General features: G+C 45.2%; 1 protein-coding gene across 5 annotated transcripts in view; it reads left to right on the forward strand.

Moving 5' to 3' along the window:
• The window catches only part of hhatla (hedgehog acyltransferase like, a), a 36,837-nt gene extending 25,707 nt beyond the window's left edge, over positions 1–11,130 (forward strand). For all 5 annotated transcript variants that reach the window (XM_042329142.1, XM_042329143.1, XM_042329141.1 and 2 more), the window contains 5 exons: positions 5,726–5,870; positions 6,458–6,493; positions 6,718–6,919; positions 8,182–8,323; positions 10,310–11,130. In XM_042329142.1, coding sequence (XP_042185076.1) covers positions 5,726–5,870; positions 6,458–6,493; positions 6,718–6,919; positions 8,182–8,323; positions 10,310–10,467 — 683 coding nt within the window. In that variant the 3' untranslated portion in view covers positions 10,468–11,130. The remainder of the gene's footprint in view (positions 1–5,725; positions 5,871–6,457; positions 6,494–6,717; positions 6,920–8,181; positions 8,324–10,309) is intronic.
• The last annotated feature ends 932 nt before the right edge of the window (positions 11,131–12,062 follow it).

Consider the following 12,062-nt stretch of genomic DNA (forward strand, 5'->3'; position numbering starts at 1 on the left):
ACTGCATATGTTTTCTTCACGGGAAACACTGCATATGTTTTCTTCACGGGAAACACTGCATATGTTTTCTTCACGGGAAACACTGCATATGTTTTCTTCATGGGAAACACTTCACTGTCATGACCTGCATTTCTCGGGTTCTCGTAAAAATGCCATAAAGCAAACATAACAGAAACATAACAGAAACATAACAGAAACATAACCAAACATAAGCAAACAGAACACAAACATAATGCAAACATAACAGAAACATAACCAAACATAACAGAAACATAACAGAAACATAACCAAACATAAGCAAACAGAACACAAACATAATGCAAACATAACAGAAACATAACCAAACATAACAGAAACATAACCAAACATAACAGAAACATAACCAAACATAACGCAAACAGCGTCATTAATTACATCAAGAAAGAAACGGAATCGCAGAATATGGACTAGCCAATGGAAGAGGTGCAGAATATGGACCAGCCAATGGAAGAGGTGCAGAGTATGGACCAGCCAATGGAAGAGGTGCAGAATATGGACTAGCCAATGGAAGAGGTGCAGAATATGGACCAGCCAATGGAAGAGGTGCAGAATATGGACTAGCCAATGGAAGAGGTGCAGAATATGGACCAGCCAATGGAAGAGGTGCAGAATATGGACCAGCCAATGGAAGAGGTGCAGAATATGGACCAGCCAATGGAAGAGGTGCAGAATATGGACCAGCCAATGGAAGAGGTGCAGAATATGGACCAGCCAATGGAAGAGGTGCAGAATATGGACTAGCCAATGGAAGAGGTGCAGAATATGGACCAGCCAATGGAAGAGGTGCAGAATATGGACCAGCCAATGGAAGAGGTGCAGAATATGGACTAGCCAATGGAAGAGGTGCAGAATATGGACCAGCCAATGGAAGAGGTGCAGAATATGGACCAGCCAATGGAAGAGGTGCAGAATATGGACCAGCCAATGGAAGAGGTGCAGAATATGGACCAGCCAATGGAAGAGGTGCAGAATATGGACCAGCCAATGGAAGAGGTGCAGAATATGGACCAGCCAATGGAAGAGGTGCAGAATATGGACCAGCCAATGGAAGAGGTGCAGAATATGGACCAGCCAATGGAAGAGGTGCAGAATATGGACCAGCCAATGGAAGAGGCGCAGAATATGGATCTGCCAATGGAAGAGGTGCAGAATATGGACCAGCCAATGGAAGAAGTGCAGAATATGGACCAGCCAATGGAAGAGGCGCAGAATATGGATCAGCCAATGGAAGAGGTGCAGAATATGGACCAGCCAATGGAAGAGGTGCAGAATATGGACCAGCCAATGGAAGAGGTGCAGAATATGGACCAGCCAATGGAAGAGGTGCAGAATATGGACCAGCCAATGGTTGGACTTGGACAATATGGACTTTCGATTCTACAGAGGGAATGGGAGGTCATATAAAACGTTTAACATTGAAAAGGCAGCTGTTCTCTCCACAGCTCCCCCAATCTGTCTTACATCACCTCGGTCCACACGGTGCATGTTGTTGTTGCTCTCCTCTTCACCATCTTTGTTTTGGTCTCACATGCTAAGGGCTCATTGGCTATTGGCAGTAGTCCGTTGCCCAATTGCGTCGTAGCACTGCTCATACTACAAGATGTACGACAAAAATGTCTGACATGTCAGAAATGCATAAGGTCATCCGACAGGGGTCTGGAGAACGGAACAGTCATCATCGGTGCGTCCTTGACCTGTTCAATCTACGCCAGTCCCGACGTATTGATTGTACTTCCGGCGCCGACAGAGATGGCCGCCTCGCTTCGCGTTCCTAGGAAACTATGCAGTTTTTTGTTTTTTTACGTGTTATTTCTTACACTAGTACCCCAGGTCATCTTAGGTTTCTTTACATACAGCCGAGAAGAACTACTGAATATAAGATCAGCGTCAACTCACCATCAGTACGACCAAGAATATGTTTTTCGCGATGCGGATCCTGTGTTCTGCCTTACAACCAGTGTAACCGAGTGGATCACATGCAGCGACCAAAAAAAAAAAAAAAACGACTCAGAAAAAGAGGGAAACGAAGCGGTCTTCTGGTCAGACTCCGGAGACAGGCACATCGTGCACCACTCCCTAGCATTCTTCTTGCCAATGTCCAGTCTCTTGACAACAAGGTTGATGAAATCCGAGCAAGGGTAGCATTCCAGAGGGACATCAGAGATTGTAACGTTCTTTGCTTCACGGAAACATGGCTAACTGGAGAGACGCAATCCGAAGCGGTGCAGCCAGCGGGTTTCTCCACGCATCGCGCCGACAGAAACAAACATCTTTCTGGTAAGAAGAGGGGCGGGGCGTATGTCTTATGGCCAACGTGTCATGGTGTGATGAAAGAAACATACAGGAACTCAAATCCTTCTGTTCACCTGATTTAGAATTCCTCACAATCAAATGTAGACCGCATTATCTACCAAGAGAATTCTCTTCGATTATAATCACAGCCGTATATATCCCCCCAAGCAGACACATCGATGGCTCTGAACGAACTTTATTTAACTCTCTGCAAACTGGAAACGATTTATCCGGAGGCTGCATTCATTGTAGCTGGGGATTTTAACAAGGCTAATCTGAAAACAAGACTCCCTAAATTTTATCAGCATATCGATTGCGCAACCAGGGGTGGAAAGACCCTGGATCATTGTTACTCTAACTTCCGCGACGCATATAAGGCCCTGCCCCGCCCCCTTTCGGAAAAGCTGACCACGACTCCATTTTGTTGATCCCTGCCTACAGACAGAAACTAAAACAAGAAGCTCCCACGCTGAGGTCTGTCCAACGCTGGTCCGACCAAGCTGACTCCACACTCCAAGACTGCTTCCATCACGTGGACTGGGAGATGTTTCGTATTGCGTCAGACAACAACATTGACGAATACGCTGATACGGTGTGCGAGTTCATTAGAACGTGCGTTGAAGATGTCGTTCCCATAGCAACGATTAAAACATTCCCTAACCAGAAACCGTGGATTGATGGCAGCATTCGTGTGAAACTGAAGGCACGAACCACTGCTTTTAATCAGGGCAAGGTGTCTGGTAACATGACTGAATACAAACAGTGCAGCTATTCCCTCCGCAAGGCTATCAAACAAGCTAAGCGCCAGTACAGAGACAAAGTAGAATCTCAATTCAACGGCTCAGACACAAGAGGTATGTGGCAGGGTCTACAGTCAATCATGGACTACAGGAAGAAACCCAGCCCAGTCACGGACCAGGATGTCTTGCTCCCAGGCAGACTAAATAACTTTTTTGCCCGCTTTGAGGACAATACAGTGCCACTGACACGGCCTGCAATGGAAACATGCGGTCTCTCCTTCACTGCAGCCGAAGTGAGTAAGACATTTAAACGTGTTAACCCTCGCAAGGCTGCAGGCCCAGACGGCATCCCCAGCCGCGCCCTCAGAGCATGCGCAGACCAGCTGGCCGGTGTGTTTACGGACATATTCAATCAATCCCTATACCAGTCTGCTGTTCCCACATGCTTCAAGAGGGCCACCATTGTTCCTGTTCCCAAGAAAGCTAAGGTAACTGAGCTAAACGACTACCGCCCGTAGCACTCACATCCGTCATCATGAAGTGCTTTGAGAGACTAGTCAAGGACCATATCACCTCCACCCTACCTGACACCCTTGACCCACTCCAATTTGCTTACCGCCCAAATAGGTCCACAGACGATGCAATCTCAACCACACTGCACACTGCCCTAACCCATCTGGACAAGAGGAATACCTATGTGAGAATGCTGTTCATCGACTACAGCTCGGCATTCAACACCATAGTACCCTCCAAGCTCGTCATCAAGCTCGAGACCCTGGGTCTCGACCCCGCCCTGTGCAACTGGGTACTGGACTTCCTGACGGGCCGCCCCCAGGTGGTGAGGGTAGGCAACAACATCTCCTCCCCGCTGATCCTCAACACTGGGGCCCCACAAGGGTGCGTTCTGAGCCCTCTCCTGTACTCCCTGTTCACCCACGACTGCGTGGCCATGCACGCCTCCAACTCAATCATCAAGTTTGCGGACGACACAACAGTGGTAGGCTTGATTACCAACAACGACGAGACGGCCTACAGGGAGGAGGTGAGGGCCCTCGGAGTGTGGTGTCAGGAAAATAACCTCACACTCAACGTCAACAAAACTAAGGAGATGATTGTGGACTTCAGGAAACAGCAGAGGGAACACCCCCATCCACATCGATGGAACAGTAGTGGAGAGGGTAGCAAGTTTTAAGTTCCTCGGCATACACATCACAGACAAACTGAATTGGTCCACTCACACAGACAGCATCGTGAGGAAGGCGCAGCAGCGCCTCTTCAACCTCAGGAGGCTGAAGAAATTCGGCTTGTCACCAAAAGCACTCACAAACTTCTACAGATGCACAATCGAGAGCATCCTGGCGGGCTGTATCACCGCCTGGTATGGCAACTGCACCGCCCTCAACCGTAAGGCTCTCCAGAGGGTAGTGAGGTCTGCACAACGCATCACCGGGGGCAAACTACCTGCCCTCCAGGACACCTACACCACCCGATGCTACAGGAAGGCCATAAAGATCATCAAGGACATCAACCACCCGAGCCACTGCCTGTTCACCCCGCTGCCATCCAGAAGGCGAGGTCAGTACAGGTGCATCAAAGCTGGGACCGAGAGACAGAAAAACAGCTTCTATCTCAAGGCCATCAGACTGTTAAACAGCCACCACTAACATTGAGTGGCTACTGCCAACACACTGTCAATGACACTGACTCTACTCCAGCCACTTTAATCATGGGAATTGATGGGAAATGATGTAAATGTATCGCTAGCCACTTTAAACAATGCTACCTTATATAATGTTACTTACCCTACATTGTTCATCTCATATGCATACGTTGATACTGTACTCTATATCATCGACTGCATCCTTATGTAATACATGTATCACTAGCCACTTTAACTATGCCACTTGGTTTACATTCTTATCTCATATGTATATACTGTACTCGATATCATCTACTGTATCTTGCCTATGCTGCTCTGTACCATCACTCATTCATATATCCTTATGTACATATTCTTTATCCCCTTACACTGTGTATGACAGTAGTTTTTTTTGGAATTGTTAGTTAGATTACTTGCTCGTTATTACTGCATTGTCGGAACTAGAAGCACAAGCATTTCGCTACACTCGCATTAACATCTGCTAACCATGTGTATGTGACAAATAAAATTTGATTTGATTTGATTTACTGACCCTAGCCCAAGTTCATAGGATTTCACCCCGATCATTCAAATGAATCTGAGATGGAAAAAAACATGGCGTATTCGTAGCGAAGTAGTGTAGTGTACGCCCTGCATAAATCCACTGGATTGAATTCTGTTTATTTCCTCACCTGACCAGGGAAACAAAAAATACAACCTCATCTTATAGGCCAATATCACAACCTAACAGAGATATCAAGTTTAGCATGATTTCTCTACAGAGCTGTCGGTGGTTGTGGTAATACAAATATGATATTACGCTACGGTATTATCTTCTCTCTATATAGCGTATACATATTATCAATGACACTTTAAAACTTGTAACAAAACTGTAAGATAATCGCATGTCGTTTCAAATGATGCATGATCTGACAGGAACTTGTTTTGTCTCGTCTGTAGCTGGCCTGGCCTACTGTAACCTGGTGTATGTCTGGTCTCTCTGTCTCGTCTGTAGCTGGCCTGGCCTACTCTAACCTGGTGTATGACTGGGTGAAGGCAGCGGTGATGTTTGGAGTGATCAACACTGTGGCCAGACTGGATCATCTGGATCCTCCTCAGCCTCCTAAGTGTATCACCATGCTCTACGTGTTTGCTGAGACGTAAGTGTCCAACCACCACAGGGATTCACATGTACTGAATCCCTGTGGATAAGAGCATTGGTCCAGTAATCGAATGGTCGCTGGTTCGAATACGAGAGACGGATAGGTGAAAAATCTCTCGATGTGCCCTTGTGCAAAGCACTTAAAACTTAATTGCTCCTGTAAATCGCTCAGGGATAAGAGTGTCTGCTACATGGTGTAAATATATGTCTCAGAACCCTAACCCTTCACATGTGAACACTTGTCTAGTGAATGTATGTCTCAGAACCCTAACCCTTCACATGTGAACACTTGTCTAGTGAATGTATGTCTCAGAACCCTAACCCTTCACATGTGAACACTTGTCTAGTGAATGTATGTCTCAGAACCCTAACCCTTCACATGTGAACACTTGTCTAGTGAATGTATGTCTCAGAACCCTAACCCTTCACATGTGAACACTTGTCTAGTGAATGTCGGAAGCTGTGTTCTGTACCATTTCATTATACACCTACTACTGGATGTGGACATCACAATGAGTATTGAGTTTTAGGTCAATGAATATAGAGTCCATGCTCTCTAACTAATATCCTCTCTTCAATTCGTAGGCACTTTGACAGAGGCATCAATGACTGGCTGTGCAAGTGAGTGTTCCATAGTCGATATAGATGGCAAAACATTTTCAAAACCCTCTCACTGCCCAGAATTCATTTTAAAGCTGATTTACTCCCCAATATCAGTGGTCCCTAAACGGTTTCACTCTGGCCCCACTTCCATCATTGGGGAACATCCTTTGATGACCAGAGACAAAAACCATGAACCCTTCAGTACTAACAAACGGTGTCTCCATCTCGATCTCCTCTGACAGGTATGTTTACGATTACATTGGAGGAAGCCACAAACAAATCTTCAAGGAGCTTGTGGCGACCATCTGCACGTTCGTTGTGACCACTTTGTGGCTGGGTCCATGTGAGCTGGTCTACATCTGGTCGTTCTTCAACTGCTTTGGTCTCAACCTGGAGCTCTGGGTGGACAAGATCTTCTCCTTACCTCCCTTCTCCAACATCGAGGTAAGTTAACACCAGCGGCAAACCATCCTTGCCTCCCACTGCTGGCTTGCCTCTGAAGCAAAGCAGTGTTGATCCTGTTTGATCCTTGGGTGGGAGACCAGATGCTGCTGGAAGTGGTGTTGGAGGTCCAGTAGGAGGCACTCTTTCATCTGGTCAACAACAAAACATATCCAAATGCCCCAGGGCAGTAACTGGGGACATTGCCCTGTGTAGGGTGCTGTCTTTTGGATGGGATGTCCTGACTCTCTGTGGTCACTAAAGATTCCATGGCACTTATCGTAAGAGTAGGGGTGTTAACCCGGGGTCCAGGCTAAATTCCCAATCTGGCCCTCATACCATCATGGCCACCTAATCATCCCCAGTTTCCAATTGGCTCATTCATCCCCCCTCTATTATCCCACCTCTATTCCCCAGGTTATTGCTGTAAATGAGAATGTGTTCTCAGTTAACTTACCTGGTAAAGTAAGGGTTAAAAAAAATACAAGGCAAATTGTTATTGAAAATGAATGGATGCTATGTGGGAAAGAGCTGTTCTATGGTAGACCAACCCTCATCCTGGGGGGCTACTGTACTGTCTGGGGGCTACTGTACCCTCTGGGGGGCTACTGTACTGTCTGGGGGGCTACTGTACCCTCTGGGGGCTACTGTACTGTCTGGGGGAGGGGGGCTACTGTACCCTCTGAGGGGGGCTACTGTACCCTCTGGGGGGCTACTGTACTGTCTGGGGGGGGGCTACTGTACTGTCTGCAGGAGAGGCTACTTTACCCTCTGGGGGGGCTACTGTACCCTCTGGGAGGGGGAGGGCTACTGTACTGTCTGGGGGGCTACTGTACTGTCTGCAGGAGAGGCTACTGTACCGTCTGCAGGAGAGGCTACTGTACCCTCTGGGGGCTACTGTACCGTCTGGGGGCTACTGTACCCTCTGAGGGCTGCTACTGTACCGTCTGCAGGAGAGGCTACTGTACCCTCTGGGGGGGGCTACTGTACCGTCTGCAGGAGAGGCTACTGTACCCTCTGGGGGGGCTACTGTACCGTCTGCAGGAGAGGCTACTGTACCCCAGCTGTGTACTGATATGAATCAGCTGCTCATTGGAATCATGATTAGCTGAATTAGGTGTGCTGCCAATGTTACCATAATGGCTCCCAAAATGTAAATATTGCTTTGAAATCCAATCCTTTCAGATTCATATCTGCAGGAGTGGCTGTAGAAAATAAGGTCTGGTTGATTGATGATTGAGTCCCTATTTCCCCTCTGTCCACAGTATGCCATAGGTGAGGCCATGTCTCGTAGAATCAGAGCCGTCTTCGGGGCCCTCAACTTCTGGACTATCATCCTCTACAACGTCCTGGCTCTCAACAGTCTGGAGTTTGCCAAGCTGGTGGGAAAAAGACTGATCGTCCAAGGTAAGAAGGACCTTTACTGTAGTGGACAACACAAAGAACAATGCTCAAAGTCATGGGGAAAAAGTATATTCCAAATTTCATTACAGGCCAAAAGTAAATATTGTATGTAGTTACATAGAAAAAATGCCACAGAGATTAACAGCTTGTTGGTCTGAGGTGTTCTTGACCAGTCTGATAAAGATGTCCTCCTTCCTTGGAAACTGTTCTTGACCAGTCTGATAAAGATGTCCTCCTTCCTTGAAAACTGTTCTTGACCAGTCTGATAAAGATGTCCTCCTTCCTTGAAAACTGTTCTTGACCAGTCTGATAAAGATGTCCTCCTTCCTTGGAAACTGTTCTTGACCAGTCTGATAAAGATGTCCTCCTTCCTTGGAAACTGTTCTTGACCAGTCTGATAAAGATGTCCTCCTTCCTTGGAAACTGTTCTTGACCAGTCTGATAAAGATGTCCTCCTTCCTTGGAAACTGTTCTTGACCAGTCTGATAAAGATGTCCTCCTTCCTTGATAAAACTGTTCTTGACCAGTCTGATAAAGATGTCCTCCTTCCTTGATAAAGATGTCCTCCTTTCCTTGAAACTGTTCTTGACCAGTCTGATAAAGATGTCCTCCTTCCTTGAAACTGTTCTTGACCAGTCTGATAAAGATGTCCTCCTTCCTTGGAAACTGTTCTTGACCAGTCTGATAAAGATGTCCTCCTTCCTTGGAAACTGTTCTTGACCAGTCTGATAAAGATGTCCTCCTTCCTTGGAAACTGTTCTTGACCAGTCTGATAAAGATGTCCTCCTTCCTTGGAAACTGTTCTTGACCAGTCTGATGTCCTCCTTCCTTGGAAAGATGTCCTCCTTCCTTGGAAACTGTTCTTGACCAGTCTGATAAAGATGTCCTCCTTCCTTGGAAACTGTTCTTGACCAGTCTGATAAAGATGTCCTCCTTCCTTGGAAACTGTTCTTGACCAGTCTGATGAAGATGTCCTCCTTCCTTGGAAACTGTTCTTGACCAGTCTGATAAAGATGTCCTCCTTCCTTGGAAACTGTTCTTGACCAGTCTGATAAAGATGTCCTCCTTCCTTGGAAACTGTTCTTGACCAGTCTGATAAAGATGTCCTCCTTCCTTGGAAACTGTTCTTGACCAGTCTGATAAAGATGTCCTCCTTCCTTGGAAACTGTTCTTGACCAGTCTGATAAAGATGTCCTCCTTCCTTGAAAACTGTTCTTGACCAGTCTGATAAAGATGTCCTCCTTCCTTGGAAACTGTTCTTGACCAGTCTGATAAAGATGTCCTCCTTCCTTGGAAACTGTTCTTGACCAGTCTGATAAAGATGTCCTCCTTCCTTGAAAACTGTTCTTGACCAGTCTGATAAAGATGTCCTCCTTCCTTGAAAACTGTTCTTGACCAGTCTGATAAAGATGTCCTCCTTCCTTGAAAACTGTTCTTGACCAGTCTGATAAAGATGTCCTCCTTCCTTGGAAACTGTTCTTGACCAGTCTGATAAAGATGTCCTCCTTCCTTGAAAACTGTTCTTGACCAGTCTGATAAAGATGTCCTCCTTCCTTGGAAACTGTTCTTGACCAGTCTGATAAAGATGTCCTCCTTCCTTGGAAACTGTTCTTGACCAGTCTGATAAATATGTCCTCCTTCCTTGGAAACTGTTCTTGACCAGTCTGATAAAGATGTCCTCCTTCCTTGGAAACTGTTCTTGACCAGTCTGATAAAGATGTCCTCCTTCCTTGGAAACTGTTCTTGACCAGTCTGATAAAGATTGTCCTCCTTCCTTGGAAACTGTTCTTGACCAGTCTGATAAAGATGTCCTCCTTCCTTGGAAACTGTTCTTGACCAGTCTGATAAAGATGTCCTCCTTCCTTGGAAACTGTTCTTGACCCATCTAGTTTACATTGAAAACGGCAGCTGTTCAAAAGTATATTTTCTCCATCTTATATTTCACATCATTCTCTAGTCTATTTCTCACTTCTTGTCTCTGTCTTCCAGGTTTCCCTCTGTCCACCCTGTCTGTACTGTTTGTGACCTACTGTGGTGTTCAGCTGGTGAAGGAGAGGGAGAGAAAACAAGCCTTTTTGGATGACCCCGAGCCAGCGGCCGTGCCCCAAGACATGCCTGAGGAGGTCGGAAAAATGAAAGCTGAGTAAACGCATAAACAAGGAGAAAACTTAATTTTGTTTTTTGAGGACCTGGTTTTCACAACAGTCAACAACCCCGCCCCCCTGCCCCTTTCTTATTTTTACACCCTTGAGCTTCCGTACTGTACTGAATCGTACCAGACTGTCACAAGTCACAGGTAATCATCGTCGTGGCAACTCTTCTACTACTACTACTACTACTACCAAGTTGTCACCATGACAACTACTACTCTACCACTCTGTTGGTTTTGAAAAAACAAAGCATTATTTTATTCTTTTTAACTGTGGAAAGTCCTGAAGTGCACTTGCTGTAGATAATCGTCATTTGACACGTACCCTCGTCCTTTTTGGTACATACACCGAAGGTACATTTTTGTATATTCATATGAAACAAAAGATGGATATTAGGAAATTGAAGAGAGACAAGGCAAATATTTTATGCAGACACAGCTAATATATTGACATCATATGTTCTTATTTAGAGTGACTTACAGTAGTGATTGTATCCATTTTTTTGTACTGGTCCCCAGTGGGAATCAAACCCACGTCATTGGCATTGCACGTTGTTGTCAAACACCTCTGAGCCAAATGTCTCTACATTTTGTTCAAGTGTCTTTTATGTCTGTTTTTAATGTACCAAAACTATTGCAGTAATACAAAACTGAAACCTCATAACTCTGTCTTGTTTGTGTTAATATTACATAGGCTTTTTTTGCAGAACGTTTATTTCTACTTGAGACCTAAATGACATTAACATTTTTCATCTTACATCTTGAGAATTTCTTTAAGTAAGAGATCCAGTGGGAGTCCCTGCTGAGTAACTATATAGGTACACATGTTACAGAAGAGGCCTACTTTTATCTCTTCAGGATATTTTTAGGCTGTTGTATTGGTTGAGCCCCCGTCTAACAAGAATCAAAGGGTTACAGTATTATTGAACAGAAAATGTGGTTCAAAATGGATGAATAATTTATAGAATGGATTACATTCTTAGAAATAAATCTTTGTGTATATTGTTTTCATATGGAATGAACCCAAACCCAAACATAGCACTGAAGTCCATCCCTCCATTCTACTATAGACAGTATCCATTAATGATCAACTCCATACAGTATCCATTAATGATCAACTCCATACAGTATCCATGACTGCTCAACTCCATACAGTATCCATGACTGATCAACTCCATACAGTATCCATGACTGCTCAACTCCATACAGTATCCATGACTGATCAACTCCATACAGTATCCATGACTGATCAACTCCATACAGTATCCATGACTGCTCAACTCCATACAGTATCCATGACTGCTCAACTCCATACAGTATCCATGACTGCTCAACTCCATACAGTATCCATGACTAATCAACTCCATACAGTATCCATGACTTCTCAACTCCATACAGTATCCATGACTGCTCAACTCCATACAGTATCCATGACTAATCAACTCCATACAGTATCCATGACTTCTCAACTCCATACAGTATCCATGACTACTCAACTCCATACAGTATTCATGACTGCACAACTCCACTCTGCCATTATTTTACAGTAGAGATTAAGTGTGACATTTCTGCATCTCCCTCCTCCCCTCTCAG

The sequence above is a fragment of the Oncorhynchus tshawytscha genome, linkage group LG10 (genome assembly GCF_018296145.1).
Source record: "Oncorhynchus tshawytscha isolate Ot180627B linkage group LG10, Otsh_v2.0, whole genome shotgun sequence".
Lineage (NCBI taxonomy): Eukaryota > Metazoa > Chordata > Actinopteri > Salmoniformes > Salmonidae > Oncorhynchus > Oncorhynchus tshawytscha.